At 44.5% G+C, this 24,286-nt stretch overlaps 1 protein-coding gene across 8 annotated transcripts in view; it reads right to left on the bottom strand.

Moving 5' to 3' along the window:
- Nucleotides 1-230: 230 nt before the first annotated feature.
- The window catches only part of RAI14 (retinoic acid induced 14), a 135,489-nt gene continuing 111,433 nt past the window's right edge, over nt 231-24,286 (bottom strand). For 4 of the 8 annotated variants that reach the window (XM_061616024.1, XM_061616034.1, XM_061616070.1 and 1 more), the window contains exons 8-18: nt 20,832-20,938; nt 18,666-18,844; nt 17,851-17,879; nt 16,356-16,445; nt 15,741-15,827; nt 14,203-14,263; nt 12,744-12,862; nt 8,710-10,248; nt 6,342-6,491; nt 2,239-2,304; nt 231-1,024 (exon numbers count right to left, since the gene is read on the bottom strand). In XM_061616024.1, the coding sequence (XP_061472008.1) occupies nt 923-1,024; nt 2,239-2,304; nt 6,342-6,491; nt 8,710-10,248; nt 12,744-12,862; nt 14,203-14,263; nt 15,741-15,827; nt 16,356-16,445; nt 17,851-17,879; nt 18,666-18,844; nt 20,832-20,938 (2,529 nt within the window). In that variant the 3' untranslated portion in view covers nt 231-922. The remainder of the gene's footprint in view (nt 1,025-2,238; nt 2,305-6,341; nt 6,492-8,709; nt 10,249-12,743; nt 12,863-14,202; nt 14,264-15,740; nt 15,828-16,355; nt 16,446-17,850; nt 17,880-18,665; nt 18,845-20,831; nt 20,939-24,286) is intronic. The other 4 variants (XM_061616015.1, XM_061616043.1, XM_061616051.1 and 1 more) reach the window with 4 other exon arrangements.

The following is a 24,286-nucleotide window of genomic DNA, read 5'->3' as shown; positions in this document are numbered from 1 at the left end:
TTATAAAAAAACATCTCTAAATTCAAGGGCCAGTAAAAATATATTGTAGAGAAGATCTTTTACAAAAGTGAGGTTAGGAACCGTGAGACAACAGCGCTCACTGTAAACATGAGTTCATTCGGATCCCTTGTTTGTTGTTTGGAACACTGGGTTTTTCTTCCTCCTGAGCTTCATAGCCAATAGCACTGCTAGGGTTTGCATAGATAGCTTGACTTACTGCTTGATAAAGAAACTGGGATTTTTAGCAGAATTCGCCATGTTCAGAATCCATTTACCTGCACGACTATGCTTTATGTTATCTAGTTAGTACATACCACTGGTCTGGAAGTCTTGTAGTCCTTACATGCCTTAGTAAATAAAAAAAAACTCCTGCAGCTGGCTTTAGAGAACTTGTGGCCTTGGCTAACAATGTTGGCTTTCCCCCTTTTCTGTTAACAAGGCCAAGAAATGTCTGAATCAGAAGTTGCATCTACCTTTATACTGGATGTCTCGAGGGTCTTAAAACATAGGTTGCTTCTCCCTCTCTGATAGCCAAGGACTGAAAAACCTATCTCTGCCGTCACCTCTAAAAGATGCAGTTATTAATATCCAGAATGCAACACTGCAAGCTCAGACTTCTATGCTTTGCCCCAACTTTTTATAACCAAAGGAAACACTCAGCCACTTTCTAATACTATAGGTCAGACTTTGACCACCCGATTTAAAGTAATGGCAGTTTCTGGAGAATTATACATTTGTGTTCAATACACAAAAATAGCACTCTGGGAACTTTAGGGGGGCAAGGGAAGATGTAACAACACATTAGCTCATAAGACATAAAAACAAACTAAGAAGAATAGCAGAGACCTGTGACAGTACCCTGCAAGGGGGATGCCAGTCAAATATCATTTTAAGGCGAATCTCACTCTCAACAGCAGCACCTTCAGGGATCAGCAAAAATTGTTTCACTTTTTTTTTGCGATTGACTTTTGCACATTGTTAAGATCTGTTTGAGCACTTTCTGGACATCTTCATCCATTTGGCCCTAGAAAGAAATGGAGGAGAGAGAAAAATGTATGTATGTATGTATTAGCAGCCTTGATTATTTATTTCTTTATTATTTTTATTTCTTTATTTGTATTTCCATTTATAGACCGCTTACTATCTAAAAGGTCTCAAAGCGGTTTACAATAGAATACAGAAGGTTCAATAAAAAACATACCAAATTAATTTACAAAAAATATACATGAACAATATCCATATACATCTAATTCACATGTAACGACATATATCTCAGGTGGCTGCCAGGCCAGGTACTCTGTTTAAACCGGGCCTGTTTCTCAAGGTGAAGCAGAGGGTAAATAAACCGGAACTGAACATATGGCAAGGAGGGGGTGGGAAATGACCCTTCCCCACTGACAGCGAGGTCAGTTCCGTGCAGTGCAGTTTTGCAAGGGGCTCTCCTGCAGATGTTTTGCATCTGAGCAAGAACTGGTACTCTCAATTCTTAAATTACTCTTTTGAATGGAAATGCAAACTGTAATTTAAATACTGCTCTGACTGATATGTTTGCCAAAATACTGCAGTTCATTAGTACGTATACAAGCTGCAACCTTTAATTGACTGCATAGGATTAATTAGTTTAAAATATTTTCAATCAGCTAAGACACCACTGATTAGACAGACAATACATTAAAGAATTTGAACAGAACTACTTACAGTAGGGCCCCGCTTATATGGCGGGTTCCGTTCCGGACCCTCGCCGTAAAGCGGAAAACGCCGTAAAGCGGAACCCCATTGACTTGAATGGGCCGCATCATGCGAAAACGGCGCAAAAGGGGGAAAAACCCTTTAAAATGGAAAGTGAAAGCCGCCGCAGCAGCGGAACACCGTAAAGCGGGGCCCTACTGTATAATAGCCTTCCCCAACCCAGTGCCCTCCATATGTTTTTCACTATAACACCCACTGGAATGGGGCCAACTTGGCCATGATGGCTGTTGGGAGTTGGGGTCCAAAACATTTGCAGGGCAGCAGGTGAGGAAATGCTCTCTTTAAGAACCGTTCATGTCAGATGCCATCTTACAAATCCCCCCTTCACTCTCCCACAGGAGGGAATGCCTCTAAGAGACTGCACTGCTACAGCACATGCACATGCCATCTACGTTTTTGTAATATGCAGATATAATCCACTGATTTCTTAAAGCAGGTGATAGCCCTAAAACAAATACAAGGGGAATTCCTGGAAGAAGGTTCCTTTACCTGCACAGCGTAGAGCAAGTGTGTCCTGTATACAGATACAATCTCCTGGTGTTGCTTCTTTGTTTCCTATAAATAAAGACAGACGGTCAAGGAGTTGGCATGTATGTACTCTTATCATATGCTGGCATTGTAAAGGAATATGGGGCTTAGTCTTATGAGAAGGGAATGCCGGTTGCTGAAATCCAGAATGTAGCATTGATTCGTATGTCGGAATCAATGTAGTGCAAGTTGATGGTGGCACGTTTTCATCATATGTGCCCAAAGATCGAAGCAGGCCAGAGCTTGGAAAAGTTACTTTTTGAGACTACAACTCCCATCAGCCCCAGCCAGCGCATGCTGGCTGGGGCTGATGGGAGTTGTAGTTCAAAAAAGTAACTTTTCCAAGCTCTGGATAAAACATGCATTAAACTGCAGCTGGGTGTGTTGACAGCTCAGTGATCCCCTTCTCTGTTGCCAAGGGCACAGCTGTTGACCTCCTGAAACTTCCCTATAACATCTTGACGCCCTCCAGATATTTCAGACTACAATTCCCATCAGCCTTAGCCAGCATACCTGTGCAGCTGGGAGTTGTAGCTCAAAACATCTGGAGGGCACCAGGTTGGCAGTGGCTGCCCTAGCTACTCTCCGTTCCTGGGCAGGGCTTAAGCAATTGAGGGGGAAGATTCAAGAAGAAAGTGAAAGGGGTAAGCACCTCCATCTGCCCCATTCCACTTTTCTGTTGCAAAATGTCCCCTTCCAAGGGGTATCAGGCTATTGTAATGTAATGTAGAGTCTGGCCAGCTCCACTCTGCTTATCTGTTTACTACATTTATAGCCCACCTTTCCTTCAAGGAGCTCAAGGTGGTATACAAGGTCAGCTCTCAATTTTACCTTCACAAGAGCCCCATGAAGCAGACTTGGTTGACTGATCAAAACTGGTCAGTCGCCACCCAGTGAGCTTCATGGCTGAGTAGGGATCTGAACCTGGGTCTCCCCAATCTTAGTCCAACCACAATGCCACATTGCCTCTCCGGAGCACGCTCTACATATGCAGCCCACCCTCCCTTGGCGTGATTTTCATCTCTAATCCACCAAGTTGGGGAGCAAGAAGGAACACAGTGCTGTAGAAAGAAGCTGGAGAAGCAGCAGCAGCAGCAATGAGAATCATAGAATCATAGAGTTGGAAGGGGCCTTGTAGGCCATCGAGTCCAACCCCCTGCTCACAGCAGGAAATGCACAGCTAGAGCATCTCCCGCAGATAGCTGTCCAGCCTCTGCTTGAAGACATCCAGCGAAGGGGATCCCACCACCTCCCTAGGCAGTCGGTTCCATTGCCGAACTGCCCTTACTGTCAAGAAGTTCCTTCTAATGTCCAATCTGAATCTACGCTCCTGCAACTTAAAACCATTAGGCCTAGTCCTACCCTCTGGGGCAGCAGTGAACCAATCTGTACCCTCCTCTATGTGACAGCCCTTCAGGTACTTAAAGAGTGCAATCATGTCACCCCTCAGCCTTCTCTTCACCAGACTGAACATGCCAAGTTCCTTCAACCTTTCCTCATAAGACTTGTTCTCCATACCGGCTATCATCCTCGTCGCCCTCTTCTGAACACGCTCTAACTTGTCTATATCTTTCTTAAAATGAGGCGCCCAGAACTGAACGCAGTATTCCAGATGAGGCCTGACTAATGCAGAATATAGTGGGACTATTACTTCCCTCGACCTGGAAACTATAGCTCTGTTTATGCAGCCCAAAACTGCGTTTGCCTTTTTTGCCACAGCATCACACTGCTGGGTCATGTTCAACTTGCGATCCACTACAATTCCAAGGTCCTTCTCACACGCACTACTGCTAAGCCGGGTATTTCCCATCCTGTACCCGTGCATTCTCTGGTGACAGTTGTTTTAGTTAGATTTGGGGGGGGGGAGGCCTTCCTAAAGCAGATGATGGTCATGTAACCTCAAAATAGTCCAGAAAGCACTATGTAAGGGGAGACCACTGAAGCCTCACAGAACCTGGCATTATGCCATGCAAGGATACCACATTCTCCTGCAGATACAGCAACCTGCCTCCACTGTGCACTTGAGTGTTACATAGCTATAACCGGTCTGTCATCTCAGAAACACGCTCCAAAAATTCTACATAGAAGCTCCAAAATGGATTTATTATTTTAAAAATTATTTTATTATTATTATTATTTTAAAATACAACAAATGCTCCTTTTTGTGATGCGATGAGATATTGTCGATATGCAGGAAGGTTTCTTCAAATGTGATGCAAGAAAGCCTTCCCAAGGGGCCACAAGTTGTTTCCAGGAGCTCCCCCAGGCTGCATTCATCATTAATGAAAGTAGTAAAATTTTTGTTGAACTCATCTCTGGTCAATGCATCACTGCTATGCATAAGTGAAGAGCTCCCTGGCTCAGGATTCTAGCCATTCCATTCTATTTCCTTCCCCCAGTTTTCCATCCTGCCCAACAATTCTGTAGCCACTGAACATGCCCAGTCCTCATTTAGGGTACCCCCCCACTTTCGGGCTTTTTCGCCTGAAGATCTTTTGTATCTCTGTAAACTTCCTCCAAGCCTGCTAACACCATCCCTCTTCTGCATGAGTCATTTTTGGCTACATAAACAATGACACTCAATACCTGAACACTGGAGACAGAGAGAAATGATGGGCTGTATCCCACTATCCAATACAGATTAGCAGTGCTAGAGATCTTGCTTTTGATAGTTTTTGCTTCTTGTGTGATTTTTTTCCCAGAGACCTTGAACTCAGCTCTTTCAACCTTGCACCAAGATTGGGATACATTGTGGTTGCTGTTAGAGAAGAAATGAGCTGCTCACTTGTGTGAGATACCTAGAACTGACTGCTTTGTAAGCAGTCGTCTACAACATATCTGGCTTTCCAACCTGGGCATGATGAAGGTCTGCACTGCATACATCAGGGGTGGGATACCTTTGGCCTTCCAGATGTTGTTGAACTGCAACTCCCATCAGCCCCTGCCAGCAAGACCAATGGCCAGGGATGATGGCAGCTGTAGTTCAGCAACACCTGGAGGGCCAAAGGTTCCCCACACCTGGCAGAGGTAGACTGCCCTGCATGGACAGAAGAGGCAACTGCCACTCCTTTATGTTGTGTGTTTTCAGTTGGGTTTCCATTATCTCCTGCAGCCATCAACAGTGCAGCTCTCAAAAAGACATTAGACCAGATGGACTTTTGGTCCATTCTAAAACTGTCTCATCCTGTGAACAAATTAGGCTAGAGAACATCACAGTGATAACATTTGAGAACTGGCATAAAGCAAGGAGATGCCGTATCAACTGTATTATTCCAGCCACCTCATTTAATTCCCACCTACATTTAACCTTTACAGCATGTAAATGGAACCTAGCAAAAGCAGGTTTGGAATCTGATAGGCATTAAGACCCAGAGGGGGAAGAGACCTCATTCCACAGCTGCAATAGCCACCTACAAGGTGTTTGGGAGCAAGAGAAATATCAAATCTTGAGGAAAGCCTGCCAAAACAAAAAAGAGCTGAAGAGGAAACTGGGGCTCCTTCCCTGGATGAGGAAGAGAGGAGCTTGTAAAACAGGGAGGGGGAAACCTCTGGCCCTCCAGACATTGCTGGATTACATCTCCCAACATCCCTGGCTGTCAGCCAGGTCCAACACCACCTGGATAGCCACGCTGTTGTAAAACAGTTGACGGTGCTGTAGACCCTCCCTGTTGAGGGGGTAGCTGATGTGCAGCTGGCTGGCTCATGCAATTCTTCCTCCTCAAAGCGGAGATCACGTGATTCAGGCATTCACACAATCAAGCATCTCTAAGGGATATCCAGTACATATAGGATATCCATGATTGGCATAGTGGAAAGGAGAGGATATGGAGCCCCTCCGCTGTGTAATGAACTATGAGTAGAGGAATGTCTTCAGGGATTCATTGTCCTGTGATTCCTTAAGGAACTGTCACAGGCACTGCCTCTTACTGGTAGCCTGGAAGCCTTGGAGAGTATTTCTGTACCCATTTTCACAACCAAGAAAGCCTCTCTCACACACACCCCATAACCCCCTGGAAGACACCTAGAGATGATTATTTGCAAAATAAAGTTATCGATAAACTTACAGCCAGCTGGTTTTGTAGTTGCTTGACTTGTTGTTGCAGCAGCTCCAGCTGCTGGCTTTGCCTTTTAGGTGTACCAGTTGAGTAGGAGAGCTGGGACAGACTGTTCAAGGCTTCCTTTAATTTGCTAACTTCCTTAGTCATGTCTGTTATCTGATTGGGGGGAGGAAAGAGGGGCCATAAGGGTAAAAGGAAAGAAAACGTAATTTTTCCAGAAGACATCATATTTAAGCATGATTAGTGCTAACCATGGCTCACTGCCATAACCCTGATAATGATCCAAAGCATAAGTAAACCAGCAGAAGGCATGTGTAAGGAAACCCCAGTGAGACCCAGTAGCAGAAAGGCTGTAGAGGTGGGAGAACAGCTTCAGCGATGGTTTGCTTGATGCAGAGGTAATGCTTAAACATAGTTAATGCAATCCATGGCTTCACCTTCTACGACCCACTGATTTACATACCCCATTTTGGTATTCAGACTTAACTCTTAGCCATGGTTAAACATTATGGGATATATCAAATTTTAATCATACTTGGAGTAGTAGATTCACTGAAGTCAACGGACTTAAATCCCTTGATTTCAGTTGTCTAGCTTGAGTATGAAGAGTGTTCAGACACACACACTCCATGTATATATCCAACACATGGAGTGGGGAGTGGGTTCATACCCACTCACCCCATCCTTTATATCCATGCATCTCTTGACCACGCCCCTAGCCTCTACATATTCAGCAGAATGTGGAGGCCTACTTAGACTCTCCATGCTAACTGGGAACCAAGAGCAATTGGGGCTCCCAGTACTGTGGAGATTCTATATGTACACAGCTAAATGCACTGGTAGGATCTCCACAGTATATGGAATCCCAATTGCACAAGATTCCTGACTGGCATGGAGAGCCTAAGCAGATCTCCCCATTCTGCTGAATATGTGGAGGTCAGGGGGATGGTCAAGAGATGCATGGGCATCAGAGATGGGGTACATATTCCCTTTCTTTCCATTGTTTCACTGCAGGTCAGGGCCACTGAGCAGAGCACCACTTCCCTTTCCACATACTGGAAATATTCACACATTATGCGAGATTTCATCTGAATTTCCCATCAAAAAATGCCAGAGAGGGGATGACTCGCTAATACTTCAAAGTGAAACTACACATTCATGCCTGTCGTACACAGTCATGTTGGGATGATGGAAAGAGGTTATACACTCTTGTTGTTAGAGGTGTTCATAGCGAAAAGAGCTACGGGAAGCCAAGGGTCCTTATTTACAGAAGACTGCTCCAATCATAGCCAGCAACATAGCACAGTTAGCTTGGCTTCCAGCATACCCAAGTGATCTTGTTGATCAGCCCTTGAATGAACTGAGAAGAAAAACAGAGGTGGACCATGGGGCATCTGTTGGCCACCCTCTCTTTAAGATAGGGATTGCCCATGTGGCAGCCGTAGAGACATGCCATGGCACCTGCAAAACTACCCACTCCTCTTCTTGCCAGAAAGAATAGTGATTACTGTCTCCTTCTCAGTCCCAGTTTCTGCTTGCTTTCCTCTCCCGTCAGTCCTCACGGGATGCCAGCACTGATGGGTGGATGTTTGAATCAGCAGGAGAGAGGAGGAGGAACTGGGTGAGCTTTTGCTGTGGCTGAACTTTGCCAGTGAGTCCACGGAGCTAGAGAAGTAGACCAATTTGCACAGCAGCAGCAGCAGCTGAGGCTTCGGCTAAATCATGGCAAGGCCACATAGTGGGGGGAACACTGAAAAGCTCCACTGGGCTGCTGCCCAGCTCACAGCCAGCCTCAGTGAAGGGATTTGGAGGCCCTTTTGATCAGCACCACAAGCCACAGACCCATTTACTGGCTTGGCTTATATATGGCCTCAGAGGAGGTCTTCTGAAGGCTTGGAATGCCCTTTGATCAGCAGCAACAACAAAAAGTGCTGAGCAGTTTTGCATGTGGAGGTGCTGTGGAAAAGCCATGTGGAAATGCAATCTGACTTGCATGTTGCCTCTGTGGAAGGGGGGATGTGGATGGCTCTCTAACAAGAGCTGGATTGTCTTTAGACCACACCAATACACCCTCTGTAAAATAGGTGTTTTGTAATAGCAGAAAGCTGTGTGTTCCAAGGAGCAGTTTTGTGTTCTGGAGCTCAGATGGCATCTTTGCCTAGTACTCAGGTTCTTGGGCAAGAGTCTTTTAACCTCGATTAGTTTTCTGTGAAATCGGTGCTTTGTGACTGACCACATCCAATACAGCAGTACATTTCTGCGCATGGCAACCATTTTTTGACTGCACCCATGACACTCTCTCACCATTTCAAGTGCACCCATCCCCCTAAAAAGAGATTTGAGGACTGCTGCTTAAGGCATCAGAGCTACCAACCTTCTTATCTTTATCCTCTTCTAGTTTTGAGGAACTCTCAGAGGCTTTTTTCATCTCAAGCAGTTCTTCTTGGGCTTGATGGTACTGGTGAAGCAGTCCTTTGATTTCCTGTTCCTTGGCTTCAAGGAGCGTTCGGAGGCCCTCTTTCTCCCCTTTTGCTTGTGAGATTTCCTTTCTCAGCTGTGCAAGGTCCGCAGTCAGGTTCTCCTTCTCTTTCGTCAAGTCCTTCACTTTGGACAACAAGGAGTTGACTTCGCCTTCCGATGTAGACCGGAGCTCTTCATACAACGCTCGGGGCACCATGGCTTCACACACGGCAGCTTCTTCTTCCAACAGCTCCTTCTGTAGACGCTGCACCTCACTTTCCTTGTGGAGAAGCTGCATTTTGAGCTCATTTATTTCTTCTTCCACTTCCTTCAATGAGGTCCTGAGAGCAGTGACTACCTGGAGATGCTCAGTGACAGAGACAGAGTTCTTCTTCTGGGAATCAACCAGGTTCTGGAGTTGAGTTGCTTCGCTTAACACCTTTGCATACTGTGCCTTCATTTCCAACAGCTCACCCTCAGCTTGCTCTCTCTGTAAGACGGTGACCTCCATCAGCTTCTCATGTTCCTCCAGAGGCATGCATTCCAAATTGGCATCCTCTGCAATACTCCTTTTCCTGAAGTCTTCAAGTTCTGCCTGAGCTTCTTTGTAGAGCTGAGAAAGCTCACTGATCTGCCTGTTCAGCTCATTGATCATTTTATTCTTTGCATCTCTCACCTCTTCAGTGTCCTCACTGTGCCCTGACTCCATCTGATTTTTCAGCTTGTCTTGGAGCTTTCTGATCTCCTCCTGTCCCTCCTTGTACCTCTCAATCAGCAAAGCCTTCTCTTGGTTAATATTCTCAATAACCAAGCAATAGGAACTTCGCATCTCCTCACATTCTTCCGCCGACATTGTGCCATCCGCATTCCTCTCTCCCTCCTCTAGCTTTTCCTCCAGTTCTGTCACTTTCGCCCTCAGCCTCTCGCCCTCTTCTTGCGCTTTCTGCAGCTCTTCCTTCAGCAGCTCAACTTCCTCGCATGTTGCTCTGAGCTCTTGCAGATCTGTCTCTTTGCTTTCCGAAGCTACCAGGCCCAGCTTCATTTGCTTCTGGATGTGCAAGACCTCCTTCATCGCTTCTTCATACTTGCTTTGGGTTTCTTTCAGTTTCTGATTGAGGTCGGAGCCATTTTCTGAAATGTCCAAGTTGTTTAGCACTTGAACTGCATCTGGTCCTCCAGACTGAAGCTGCGTCTCCAAATGCCGCCTCTTCGCTTCAGAGCTATCCAGCCTCTTTTGTACTTCCTTTAAGTTGTCTTGCAGTTGTTTAATTTTAGCTTCGTTATTGCTGGCCTCTTCCTGGGCTTGTGCTAAGCTCAGGGAAGATGAGCTGATCTCCTGACCTCCTGCTGCTGAACTCTCACTTAGCCTGTCTGTTGAGTGATCAAACTCCGTATACGTGGAACGAGAAGAATCCAGCGTGGTATCAATGTCTTCTATTTTGAGTGCTCTTGCCTGTAGATACAGCAGATGGCAGTATTAAGCAAATACAATTGATTCCAACAGAATACAATGAATTTCAAACCCTCCTCCACCTTCTCTCAAGCAAAACCCACTTTGGGTGTTCTTTTTTCTGTGCAATTAACTTTAGCACTGTATGGAAGGAAAACAGGTCAGTGCATGCTGACCCTACACCAGACGCTCATCAGGGCGTGTCTGCAGAGGGGAAGCCTGCTAACATACGGAGGCGGTCCCATGAGCTGTAAATTTCTGCAAACATGTCCCCAATGTGGTCAGTGTGGGAGCGAGACCAGCAGAGGATGCAACAATAACAGCAGGGCCGGCGTGCAAAGATGTGCTCTCTCTCAGTGCAATATTAAGAATGACTGAATAGGGCTCGGGTGACGAAGACCAGATGCCAGTTTTTTTTAAGGATGCAATGGTCAAGCAAAAATAGAATACAAGGATTGCTGTGTTGGGTCAGCCCAGTGATCTATCAGCTCCAGCACTCAGTCTCTAAGAGTGGATAAACCAAATGCCAGCCAGCCCCCTGCTCTCACCTTCATCTCACCAGGAGGATCATGTTGTAGAGAGAATGCCTAATAGAACACGAGCTACGCCACCAAAAATGATGAACTGGTCCCAAGAATGCTGAATAAGGCTGGATGTGATTGTTTTGCAATATCTATACCTCAGCAGTTGCAAATAGGTGCAGTTACCACTGTCTTTATGTCTTTTTTTTATGATGATGAATTTGGTGCCCAGTTCCTTTTTCAGCAAATTGCTGTGTGAATAGCCTAGATTGTTTGTTTGACCCTACATCACAAAATATATATCACACACTTCCATCACCAGAAAACTCTCCTCTTCAAGATGCATCATCATTCCCTGGGACAAAAGGTGTTGTTTTTGTGCAAAGCACATCAAAGTGCAATTACCACAGTCTGCAGTTATGAATAAGGGAACTTCAGCTGTGCACCCCAAAATAAGCATTGGACCACCCCAAACGACACTTTCACACCACCAGGGGAATGTCCCCTACAGCATGCCATAGAGCTCAGCCAGCCCACTGCTTCCTTTTTGCAAGAGGCACTGGCGACTATAGCAATTTCATAAAAAACTACACAATTTCACATGTTAACTGAAATGCTCATTTAGTTTCTCCTGGGCATATGTGGCCTAACTTGTTCATTTTCAAGTTAGTCACCATAATGATCATCCATCCCTTCCTCAAATAGATGTTCACCATCCTCTGTACTCAAGTCCTGGTTACCACAGTTGGCAAGTTTGCACATATCAGTGCATGTGAGCTCACTTTTCATGCACACACATTTTGGTAGCTCACACTTCTTTGTGCAATTTTAGGCTAGTAGATCGAGCCTGGCATGAGGTGCTGGCAGACCATCCATCCAGTGTACAACTGAGTCCCATTTCTGACTTCCAGTTTCCAGTCCCTGCCAACAGGACCTGGTGTTCTTGGGTTCTGCTGTAAAAACCTTCTCCATATTAAATGTTCACTGGACTGGTCCTGCCATGCAGCAAGATGAAATTTCCTGCTATAGGGAGAGACTGGGAAAGTAAATGTCCCATAGCATCTAGCTAACATAAAAATCCCACACTCCCTTCAAACCGGCCTCTCCTAAAAATGCTGATCTACTGTGCACCTATGATGATGTGCAGATCACAAAATAAGCAGCATATGATCTTCTCACCTTCTGAACACAGCATTTCATACTTTTAAATTTTAATATTGGACATTTGTATTTATATTGTGCATTTTTTGGGAACACTCACCCCTCCTGCCAAGATCCTCATATGTTCCCCACCCCAAGTTGAGAAACACTGGGGTAGAGTGACTCCGTGAGTCTCCACCACAGACCCCATCAGCTAAATGTAGCTTTTGAATTTGGTAATGGAAAGGGCTCTCGCATGTCACTCTAACCTAAGGCTAGGGAACCAGTGACTCTCCAGATACTGCTGGACTATACAACTCCCTTCATTCCTGACCATTGGCTATGCTGGCTGGGGCTGATGGGAGTTATAATCCAACAGCACCTGGAGGGTCACAGGTTCCCCATCCTTGCTCTACATGATATCCTAGATCTAGTTTCTAGAGAGGAAGCACTAATCCTTCTCAGTGGTGGACAGAGATATCCCAATAAAGAATGGAGGTGCCCTTTTCTGATAACATTACCATGAACAAGCAGTTTGGAACCGTTCAAGAGTATGTTATGTACTCCTCTTTACAACGCAATCTTATGCATGTTTATTCAGAAGCCCTATTATGTTCACAGAGTTGCACAGAAATACAGTGAAAAATTATTGAAATCGTTAGTACTAATAACAACCCACCCTCCAGAACTGAAGATTTCAGATACTGTTTATTAGCATCTGAAATTGCTTGTGTCTTCAAACTGCTGTCACTTTGGGCTTTAATTAAATACTTCTCCATTCTGACACTTGAAATCTTTAAAATGAAGTTTAGTGTCGTAGACACTGCTAATAGATACCTGTAATTTTTCTTGTAGTTTCTTATTATGCAAGGTCAAAGATGCAATTTTTGCTTGCAACAGTAAAAGCAGATCTTGCTGGTCTGTTTCTGAACTTAGGTCCAGTAAACTATCAGCACCTTTAAAAAGGAAAGGGAAGGGGAGGAGAGGGAATGTAAGATAACTTGTGATTCTCAGCTGCAATGAACTTATTGCTTTCAGTCAAATACATGTTAAGCAAAGCTCAAAAGAAAAAAGAAAAGGAATGAAACAAAAAGGAAAGGAACACCTGCACTGGCTAGCCTCTTGATGAATCAGTATGCACGTTTACGAGTTACATATTAGGCCAGGGATGGATAACAATTTTTCCATTAACTGGGGCGGGGGATCATACTGACAGTGGGTGGAGTCAGAGCCAAAAGTGGGTGGGGCCACTCTCTTCTCTCTCTGCCCAGCAGTTTCTCATGAAAGGGGCCTGCACTGATCTGTTGCAGAGGTCTTCTTTCATCTGTTCCTTCTTTCTCTCCATCTGGTTTGGTTGACCAATGCTAGAGTGGCAGATAGCCTCAACATCTAGTAAAAACGGAAAGCTATCTTTGACCACAGCTCTTTAAGGGCTCACAGCTGTGTCACTCTTTGAAATTTCTATGGTGCAAATCCTATGCATTTTGCATTGGAAATTAGCATAGAAACCCAGTTTTAGACCAGGAGGGCCAATGAGGCCTTCACTCATGGGCACCTGATTCTGAAGGCACTTGTCTTTGGAAGTTCCATCTGACTATTATGCCACAGGACACACTGAATAAATAACAATGTCTTTGACAGAGATAAAGCCACCTATGTCAAACTACTTATACATTTTCAAGTAGACGTTACCTATTGACTTATTTAGAAAAACTTTGGGGCAGTAATTTGCTGGGTGGGGGTTGGTCAGAAAGCATTTGTTTGCTGCTGTTTCATGTTGGGGAGGATTTTAAATTGAGATTTTTAACATTGCTAACTGCCTTGAGCTTTTGGGAAAGGCACAGCATGACTGTCTTTAATAAATCACATTTCTGTTCCTATCCTTCTTCCAAGGAACTCAGGATCTTTTATCCTGACAACAGCCCTGTGCACTTGGTTAGACTGAGCATGTGCGTGAATAATACTTAGAGATAAGCAGAGACTCAATGCTGGATCCCCTATGGCCAGTCAAAACACTATAGCTGCTAAACTTGTACATAATACACTATGTGTACATGTCTGGGAAGACTGTGGAATCTCCTCCCAGGGAAGCTTCAAGGTAAGGTGGTCAAGCTGTTGTTGCTTTTAAAATACAGGACAGCCTCTCATAGGGCAGTGGATCGACTTTGTAATTCTACAATTCTAACATAACAGATCATGATGCCAAATGGCAACTTGCTATTAGAGAAGACATTTGGGGGCAGGGTGGGGAAGGAGGCACTGAAGAACCAGCCAAAACATCTTTCCTACACCTTACCTGCAATACTATCACTCATGTCGTTCTTGCCATCAGAATGAATAGTGCTGATCTCTTCCTGCTGAAACACAAAATACATAAACATTTGTTTAAAAAGTGGCTTAACCCCATTACGCTCTTTAGCAAATAGCACCAATACTTGCAAATCAGAATCCTCCTATAAAGTAACAGCCAATACACTTTAGCTAAGATTGTCAGCTAACAGCAGCGTTTCCAGCTTTTAAATTAGTTAAAAGCAATGCTTTTTAAGTATTGACCAGAACAGAGTACTGTCACCTCTTTTTTTGCTACCCATAGCAACCATGGCACTTTTATCAAGATACGAGCACCAGAACCTTATTTTTACACACACACCCCAAAACCCACCAAATTACAAAAGCGCTGGTTAAAAGGCAGATGTGATTAAAAGTAATCAAATATATTTGCATGTCAAATGTAAACTTGTTTTTTATTATTTACTTGCCAATTTTGTTAAGCCAATTTGAATATTCATTATGGAAAGTCAGGACAAAAATACTTTTAATAAATAAATGGTAAAGATCACCAAAAAAAAGTGCTAGAGGGAGTGTAAGGTAGCATATAACTTATAACACAAAAGCCATCACTTCTTGTTAGAAAAGGCCATCTTTAGTTTCCATTCCTATTATAGGAACATGCTAATCCAGAACCAAAATAGCCTCAAAAATAAATAAATCCACATCCGTGCTAATTTTTGTAAACTGTTTAAAGGTCTTCACATTCAAGCGGTATATAATCTTTTGTTAAATAAATAAAAATTGGCCACTATGTTCAGGGGCACCCCAAAAGATTTTGCTGCCTGAGGCAAAGGCCAAGATGGCGGCAATCCACATTTCCACATACAGAAACTGGCCAGAATGGGAGATGAATCTCAGTAGTGATGTGACAGTGTCCTCCATGACACCCAAGATCACCTTCAGGAGAACAAGACAAGTTGCATGGCATACACAGATCTTTCCTTCCAACCCCTCACTGCCCCTCCAGCATCTGCGGGTTAGGCAGCTGCCTCACTCTGCCTCATGGTAGGGCCAGTCCTGCCTACCGTTTAAACAAGTAAAATGTGAATTCGTTCATCAACTGATAAAAACAACTCAGATGTACCTTTGGTTTCAAGAAAACAACTAAAAGCCTAACCACACAATTGTGCTTACACAATTGTATTTTGAACTATAGCAGCTTTTGGGGCAAAGGTGTTTTGTGCTAGGACCGAAGCACAGGAAGAAAGGGTTACGGCTTCCTGTCGATATGCTGCAGCCCCAATCCTGATAGTCTCCCTCACCCCCCCCAAAAAAAGCAACTCCCAATGATACATTTAATGCCACATTTCAGCAGGTACAATAGGTTGGAATCCCCCAATTTTCTTTTTAGCTGTGCTTCTCCTCGGAGAGAGCTTTAGGCCCCAATTGTGAACTTTCACCCCCTACTTGGAGGTGACAAAATCTTTTGTCACCTCAACCAACCAGTACAACTAGGCAGGATTTATATTTAGTCAGAAGCAAGAGTTGAAACATGGAGTATACCTTGGATCCCTGCTCAGCAAAGGAGGACTGGCCTTTTCCAGATACTGGGGTTGAAGTTGTTGAATGTGCAGATGACAGGTCACTAAGCTGAGAAAGATGAATGCATTTCAGAGACAAAAACTGCCTCTTGTTAGCAGAAGTCATCCTTCTTCATTAGTCCAATGCAAGCAAGACAACACAGCTGTTGTCTTTAGCCAGCAGCAGGCATGCAGTCAAACAATCACCCAAGTAGCAGCTCAGCTTAATATTAAACTTCTTGTTAAGATGCTATGTGTTTCCCAAGTGCAAAGCTGGTCTGCATCTATCCGGGAAATCTTAAAAGCTGATTGTTAAAAGGCAAGACTGTCATGGCATCAAATGAAAGTAGCATCTTTATAAAGCTCCACTGCTCTAAACTTAGGACCTCATGCAAAGTGTAACTAATATGGGTTTTCAACAATAGACCACCCTATTTCCATCCTTATGAGAATTCGCTCATGATACATGAGTCACACATATTAAAAAAAAGATTTGCAAAGCAAATTTAACCAGGTCTATTCCCAACGGACATTCCTCCTCCGCCCCTGCCCATCTATACATAGCAAATGTGTTCAAATTGGACTTCAGCTCTTTTACCTGGATAGGACTGACAGGAGGTGGTGGCGGGGCTTTGCGTTTTTTTGGAGTTCCACTTCTTTCTGAACTTAATCTAGAGACTTGTTCATGCTGGAAGTGTCACAGGCCAGAAAAGGGAGGTCTGTTAGTTTGGTTAGTAAAGTCTGCGTTAAAAAGAAGTTATTTTCTTTTCTTTTTAAGGTACAAAAGCAGTTTCAAAAACCATTCATGCCTCATCTCATTCAAGGTACTTCTGTGCAGGGATATTACACATGCTTAACCATGAGTTCGTTATGCCTTCTTTTGCAATTCATGCTTCAGTACATTAGATGTAGACACTTTCCTATTGAACAGTGATCTCAAGACACACTGCTATTCGCAGCCTCAAACAATATTTGTTCAATGCCAAATGTTTGCAAGTCAGAGAGAGAGAGAGAGAGAGAGAGAGAGAGACAGACAGACAGACAGACAGACAGACAGACAGAGCGGTCGTTCCCCACCACCACCTTAATTATATTCCAGGGTAATTCATGTTCTTGAATTGTTTTAAGCAGTGGTGGGGAAACTGTGGCCCTCCAGATGTTGTTGGACTACAACTCCCATTAACCCCAGCCAGCATGGCCAACGGTCAAAGGTGATGGGAATTTTAGAACAGGAGCACCATAAGTCCCACATATCTGGTTTAGAGCCTTTTCAGACCTGCCCACAAAATTATTTTTGCAATATATGTAACAACTAGAGCCTCATGAATGTTGCAATCACCTGCACAATCTATTCCCTCTTCCACCTCTGTTCTGCCTGCTTTCTGTCTGGATCATCATCAGATTTCTGTTGAAATGAATAGAACGGAGGCAGAGGAAGACTTCCTAAGAAAGGGATGGTTCACACTTGGCTCCAATTGGCTGCTCATAAAAACACTAACATATCTTCTGTAGCACTTTCCTCCTTCCACAGTATGGAAGCTATACATTGAGTACTGAAGAAACTGTGCCACTTTTCCCATGCTTTCACTCTTGCCAAGCAATTCCCTAAACCTAGTTAAGACTCAAGCCGGCTATTTCAGGCGCTATGATGACACACTGAACTGGTTTGGACACACATTAAACTATGGCTTGGCATTACATGCATTAGCTTCAGGCTTTTAGAGCACCCTGGACAGCTCCTTGAAAGTTCAGACTAAACCCAGGTGCAGATTCACTGTCTCACTGACACTGGAGCCACTAGCCTTCACTGGTTCCACATCTGAGCTAGTTATGCCCTCAGTCTCCACAAAAGAAATGGGAATGGCAACATTTGAGCTGGAGATAGGAGTGGAATGCCTGACACAGTTATCAGTTAAAAGGTTTTAGGGGATCATCCAAGAGTTTAATACAGCTGCATATGCTTCTGGAAGCTATAACAGGCTAAAGCAGTTCATCATCATCATGATGATAATTTCTAAGCTTTTGTTTCTTTTTCTAAAGCTTGAAGCTAATTATTATTAAGCTAATAAAGGATTTCCGCTTTTTCTTTTTACCTGCTTTGGCTTTGTTGGTGACTTGGCATCTGTAAAAGAGAAAGAAAACATGGCCTTTTATATTGACAACATGAAATTTCTAATTTCAACATAAGAGATTTATACTCCAATCCTAAACCCACAATTAGAGATGTGAAGGCCTAGGAAAAAACCTGGAAAACCTGGGGGAGGAACCCTGTTTTTTCTTTCCCCAGTTTTTCCAGTATTTTCCCAGGCCTTCACACCTGTACCCACAATCACTTAGAAGCATGCCCCATTCAGTTCAACTGATCTCAGATGCAAATAAGCACATGTGAGACTGTAGCCTTGGTAAATACTAGGTTCCCAACATTAACAGCCCAAGCTATGTTTCAAGTTAGTCTTCCTTCTGTAATATACTAGTTTTTTTATGCACACACAGAGAGAGTCTGACATGAAGGGACTTTCAAGCAAGTAATCCACTTTGGGGGTATCTGAGATAGAATAGCCCCAAAACCAGACCAGATCATGTGTGAAGTGTTCAGAACAGCTCCACTATTGAGTAGTAAAACAAAGACTAAGAACAGGAACACAACTGAGTTAGCAACCTGTCTTCTGACACAGATTGACCAGAATGTTTCTATAAGAACCTCACATCTCCCTAGAGAAGGGGTGGGGAACCTGTGGCCTTCCAGATGTTGCTGGATTTCAGTTCCCACCAGACCCAGCCGGCATAGTCAATGGTGAAGGATGATGGCTGTTGTAAGTCAACATCATCTGGAGGGCCAGACATTCCCTGTCCTTAATCCTAGGGAATCCTACCATGTATTTTAAGAAGCATGTAAGATTAGACATACCAGCATCTTGAACAATTTTCAACTGAAGAAGACTCTGAATTCCTGTATTTTCTGAGACTACAGAGTAATGTAGGGCATTGTGTCCAAGCGCATCTGCCAAGTTTATGTCTGCACCTTTTCGGACCAGGACTTCTGCAATGCTGAGGTTTCCTGCTTCGCATGCCAGCATCAGAGCAGTTCTAGAGAGAGTTGGCAGACAGATATTTAAAGAGGAACAATAGCTGCATGAGTAAGCAAGGCAACAACACCCCCTGGAAGTTGTGGGTTCATGGCTCATTTGTTATCCTACATGACAAGTGCCTCCAGGTTCATAAGAACATAAGAAGAGCCTGCTGGATCAGGCCAATTGACTATCTAGTCCACCATCCTGTTCTCGCAGTTCAAACAGCAGAAGAAAACTGGACAGTCGACTGAACTCAGGAAGTCATAAAGCTGTCAGACATTCATTTGGCAAAATGACACTATACTGCCCCTGTGAATAGCAATTGTCAGGTTGCCAACAATGACATTTTTTCTGAGTTAAATTTCTAGCATCACTAGAACTTGATCACTGCAACACATCTGAGGGGAAACCAATAAGTCCAGCCCTAATGGTCCAAGAGAAGGTTGAGCCATTTATGCATGCCATAAAAACTTCCTATTAAATGCCCTAGATGTTAAGGGTCACAAGATATGAGCAGGACTATGCCTAGGCTGCAACACAGGCCAGAGCAACCTCTGGAAAGGCCTGAAGCTCAAGAAGTGGAGCATACCTTTGTTTGTTAAGTTGTGGGATAAAAGGATTCCAGTCTAATCTCAGCCCCCTTAGGTACCACTGGTCCTAGAAATGGATGAAGTACATATACACAGACATCTCCACCAGAGGAAGCAAATACCCTGTTATCATTTGAAATGTTTCTATTCTCTTGCCTCTCATTGGCTCAGTTAGGAACATAGGAAGCTGTCTTATACTAGTCCATCTAGCTCAGCACTGTCTACACTGACTGGCAGCAGCTTTCCAGGGTTTCAGGCAGGGATTCTCTCCCAGCCCTACCTAGAGATGTCAGGAACTGAACTTGGGACCTTCTGCATGTAAGGCAGATGCTCAACCACTCCTACTGGGAGGAAGGGCGGGGTATAAATAAAACAATAAACAAACAAACTACTGCTGTACTTCTACACAGACAAAGGCTACAGGTGGGGTGGGGTGGGGGAGACTCACGACTGTGTCCATCTGCTCTTCCTATTGGGAGCACTTTGCATCCCTTCCAACCTGCAGCATGTGGACAGCATGTTTGAACAGGACCTGTGCATACAAAGCCCAAAGCAGATCCAAATTGTGTAATTTCCTAGATAGCACATAGCTTTAAAATGTGTAGTACATGTCGACATGCAAAGGCCCTCTGCAAAGGTTTTGACCTCAAATTAGTTCCCAGCAGCCCAACTTCTTATAAGAACGTAAGAAGAGCCTTGCTGGATCAGGTCAAAGGCCTTTCCAGTCCAGAATTTTGTCTTCACAGTTGCCAACTATATGCCCACGGGAAGCCTGCCAGCAGGACGTGAGTGCAATAGCATTCTTCCCACCCATGAGTCCCACCAATTGCAATTCAGGGGCATACTGCCTCTGATGGTAGAGGAACAAAAAAGTCATCATGGCTAGCAGCCATTGTGAGCCTTGTCTTATATGAATGTGTAGGGTAGGTGTGTCTGGTGGACAAGATCCCATACTGGCCACATGTAGTGTCAACCCACACAGAAGTCTGTTTGACCATAGTTTTGCTTTCTGGCAGAGGCCTGTACCAACATAGTTTGGCATTATGTACCTCAGTATAACCTGCAAGAACCGAAAACATCAAAAAGTGTACAGCTTTGACCAGTTTATTAGACTCTGCCTCAGATGTCTAACACTGCAAAAAAAAAGGAGTCTCTGGAAGTCACTGAGAAAGCAGTGACTTTAAAAACCAAAACATGTCACCACATGCATAGTTTTTTGTTAGCATTTGAGCTAATAAATATAATCAAGAAGTTCAGCGTCAGCTTAATTATACCTATACCACAACATAAAGAAACTTGGTGGGGAGGAATCCGAGATGTGTCCTGCACTCAGAGTGAGGCCCTTCATTAGAAGATCATTAGTCCTGGTTAACACTGAAGCAGTTTGAGAGCACTAAGTTAGTTTAGTTGTACCTTCCATTTTTGTCTCTGAAATTGATGTCTCCTCCATGCTCCAGAAGGTATTTGCATACTTCAGTATGGCCATTTTGTACAGCCAGTAACAAAGGTATATTTCCATCCTAGCAAAGAAAAAAAAAGGGGGGGGGAAACACTATCAGTTACTCAAAAGCTTTAAAAATATTAACTTCAGAGGTGCTCATTGCAAACCAGGGAATGCGACCTTTGTTGTGTGGAAACAGGTCTCTACATGCAACATCCCATAATAGGTGCTCAAAATCCTGCTGTGCAAGAGACAATAGATCACAGCTAGCTATGTAGCAATGCATGTAAAACCCCACTGCATTATGCTTGTGGCATCCAAGGCTGCCTTTATCCACAGGCTCAGCACAGTGCCTATCAGCCTTTTGCTACTTTCAGAACTCTCTGGATCAGAGCACAGGATTCTGGTAGCTCAACAAAACCAAGTTCTCTGTCACTGAATAAGAGATAACCAGGGACGAAATTGTGAAAGGAAAACTGATATGAGACTTGGTAAGTGTTGGTCTTTATGCATAATCGATGTGCTTGGAGGATCTGGGAGAAACTAGCCCCATTCAGCTCCTCCTCTCCCTGAACTGTTTCATTCAAGCTGGTCATTACAGCTTTTAAGAATAGGTGCCTGAGCTTGCTGTTTTCCTCTTCTCTCCTCCTCCCTTTTTCTGTGTGTGTGTCTTTGAGGTTGTAAGCCTGAGGACAGGGACTGTCTTCTTTCTTATTGTTCTTTCTGACTGAAGAGAGAGGTAAAAAGGTTTAAGATCTGAACCAGGGGGCTTAATAGTTAGAGGTATGTCTAAGGACCAGAGATGCTCAGAAATTGGGGGCAATCATGCACTTCTTAGAAAGGATGGGATAGCTCTGGATAGTTGCTAATGTGGCACTGATGGGTAAAATGGTGCCCTTGAGGACTTCTCTTGCCAGTTGTGAAGCCTGAGTTCCCCTCTCTCCCTGCACACTACGTTGTGAAGCAGCGAGAGTGGTTACCTTCTCCACACCCTGGAAAGGGCACAGAGCTGAAAGAGGAAGTGGGAAGAGTGACAGTTTTGCCCCCTTCCTCTTTCAGCTCTATGTGCTTTTCAAGGCTGAGATTGGTACCTGAGCAACTGAACAAAAAAGCAGAGCAGCTAAGAGGGTAGAAGGGAAAGGGGAGCAATCTGGGGGTCTTGGCAGATCTCAGGCACTAGTTCTTAGTTGCAAGACAACAGCACCATCTCCAGAACATCAACAAGCCGTGGTGATGGTAGCCAGGAAATAACCTTGCATCCTATGTACTGTCTCAGGGTTCTGTAATTAGGATGAGGAGCGTCAGATCAACAATCACTTTTTAGTCTAATGAGTATAACAGTTGTGGGAAACTTTTAGCTCTCCAGATGTTGCTGAACTGCAACTCCTATCATCCCCAGCAAGCATGGCCAATGGGCAGGGATGATGGGAGTTGTAGTTAAACATCAGGAGGGCCACACCTGGAGTATAACAATGTGCCTTTATCACATAAAATTTAAAAACTATGAACACACCCAATTAACAAATAATTACAGTAATGAATAAATAAAGCATCCTACAAGGACCCAACTCAAACCACTGCTGGTTACTTGGCAATGTTGGATTGGCTGAATGAAGAAGAAAAGGCATGTCGCCCTAAGCCAAATCATAGCTTAGTATGAACTCACTGGTTCTGAGAGAACAGACTGCGGCTGTTGCTCCTCCCTGTCATTTTGCTGCTACACTGATCAACACTATGGTTTAGCTTAACAAGCTGCCTGAACCCAGGCTCACAGTTTAGCCACCACTACCACCCCGGACAAACAATGGGCCATAACCTGTAGGACAAACCTTCGTGAAAACTTGCGGTTTGTCTGGAGAGAGCTAAACCACACACCCAGGTTCAAGCATCATTCTGAACCAAGCTGGCAGAATGAGAGGGAAAGAGCAAAGCAGCTTCAGTCTCCTCTCCCAGAGCCCCCACACTCATGGGCTCCTGCTGGGAGGAAGGGTGGGATATAAATCAAATAATAAATAAATAATAAATAATGCAAAGCCACAGGTTGGCTTACTGTGACTTGCAACCAGATCACTGCCAGTTCACTGTTACTAGCTGAATAGCAGGTTCTGTCACAGGTCCTTCAGTCTACCCAAGACCACTCTTCTTTCTGCTCTCTCATCTATTCACTTTCTTCCCTTCTTTTTCCCCTCTCTTTCTCTCTCTCCCTGCCCCCCCCCCAGGTCACTCTTCAGATTCTGCTCCACTTTGCTGCTTTCCACACATTTCCTCTTTTCTACTCTCTTTCTTTTAGCTGCACTCCAACAACCACCCACTCTCTTTTCTCTCCATCCCACTTTTCTCTCCTTTGCACTGCTCACATTTCTAAGGCCACATCCACACCATACATTAATTCCACTATAATTTCACTTTAAACTGTCATAACTTCCCCTAAAGAATCTTGGAAAGTGAAGCTTGTGAAGGGTGCTGGGAGTTGTTAGGAGACCCATATTTACCTCACAGTGTTAAAATTCTCAGGGTTTCCCTGGGAAGAGAGATTGACTGTTAAACCACTCTGTCAATTGTAGCTCTGTGAGAGAAATAGGGGTCTCCTAACAGCTCTTAGCACCTTTAACAAATGACACTTGCCAGGAATCTTAGGGGGAAGCCATGGCTGTTTAAGGAGGAATAAACGTATGGTTGGAACGTGGCCTAAGAAGGCCTTTAGGAGCAGGCTTTAGGCCTAACCTTCTCCTGGAAGCAACTGTAATTGTTGGTCTTACAGGGTGGGCCCCTGCTGGAATCTGCTACTTTCTTATCACCCCTGCCATGGCAAGGAAAGGCTCAGGGAGGAAGAAGGCATCCCAATCCCCAGAGGAGATGGTCCTGCTACTGTTCCTCACAGTGCAGTTATTTCCAATAATCCTCATGAGGGGTGGGGAAGCCAGATAGACAGGTGAAGCCCAGCCCCGCTGATGAAACAGCAGCAAATGGGGATGGCAAACAGGGCTGGCTCCAAAGGGTGGCCAGGTGGGGCCCTGGCCTAGGGCCCCTGGGGCTACAGGGGCCACTCTTACTCCCCTTCCACAATTCGTGGCAGGATTGCTGCCGCATATCGCAGGGCAGGAGCTTAGGAGCCCCCACCATTCCCTCAACTTACCTTTCTCAGCTGGGTTGTGCGGCTGTGCGTGCAGCCCTACCCTTAACCAAGATGGTGGCCGAGGTTTCCCTAAGGGGCTGAAGCCTCTGCCGCCATCTTGGCTGATGGCACGCACGTGTGCTATGTGTGCACATTCCTGGCTTCAGCCCCTTAGGGAAACCTCAGCTGCCATCTTGGTTAAGGGCAGCGCTGCATGCGCTACGTACACAGCCACACAACAGAGCCACGAAAGGTAGGTTGAGCAAGGGAATGGCGGGGGCTCCAAAGCTCCCACCCTGTGATACGCGGCAG

The sequence above is a fragment of the Rhineura floridana genome, chromosome 1 (genome assembly GCF_030035675.1).
Source record: "Rhineura floridana isolate rRhiFlo1 chromosome 1, rRhiFlo1.hap2, whole genome shotgun sequence".
In the NCBI taxonomy this organism is placed as follows: Eukaryota; Metazoa; Chordata; class Lepidosauria; order Squamata; family Rhineuridae; genus Rhineura; species Rhineura floridana.
This window is presented reverse-complemented; position numbering and strand designations above follow the sequence as displayed.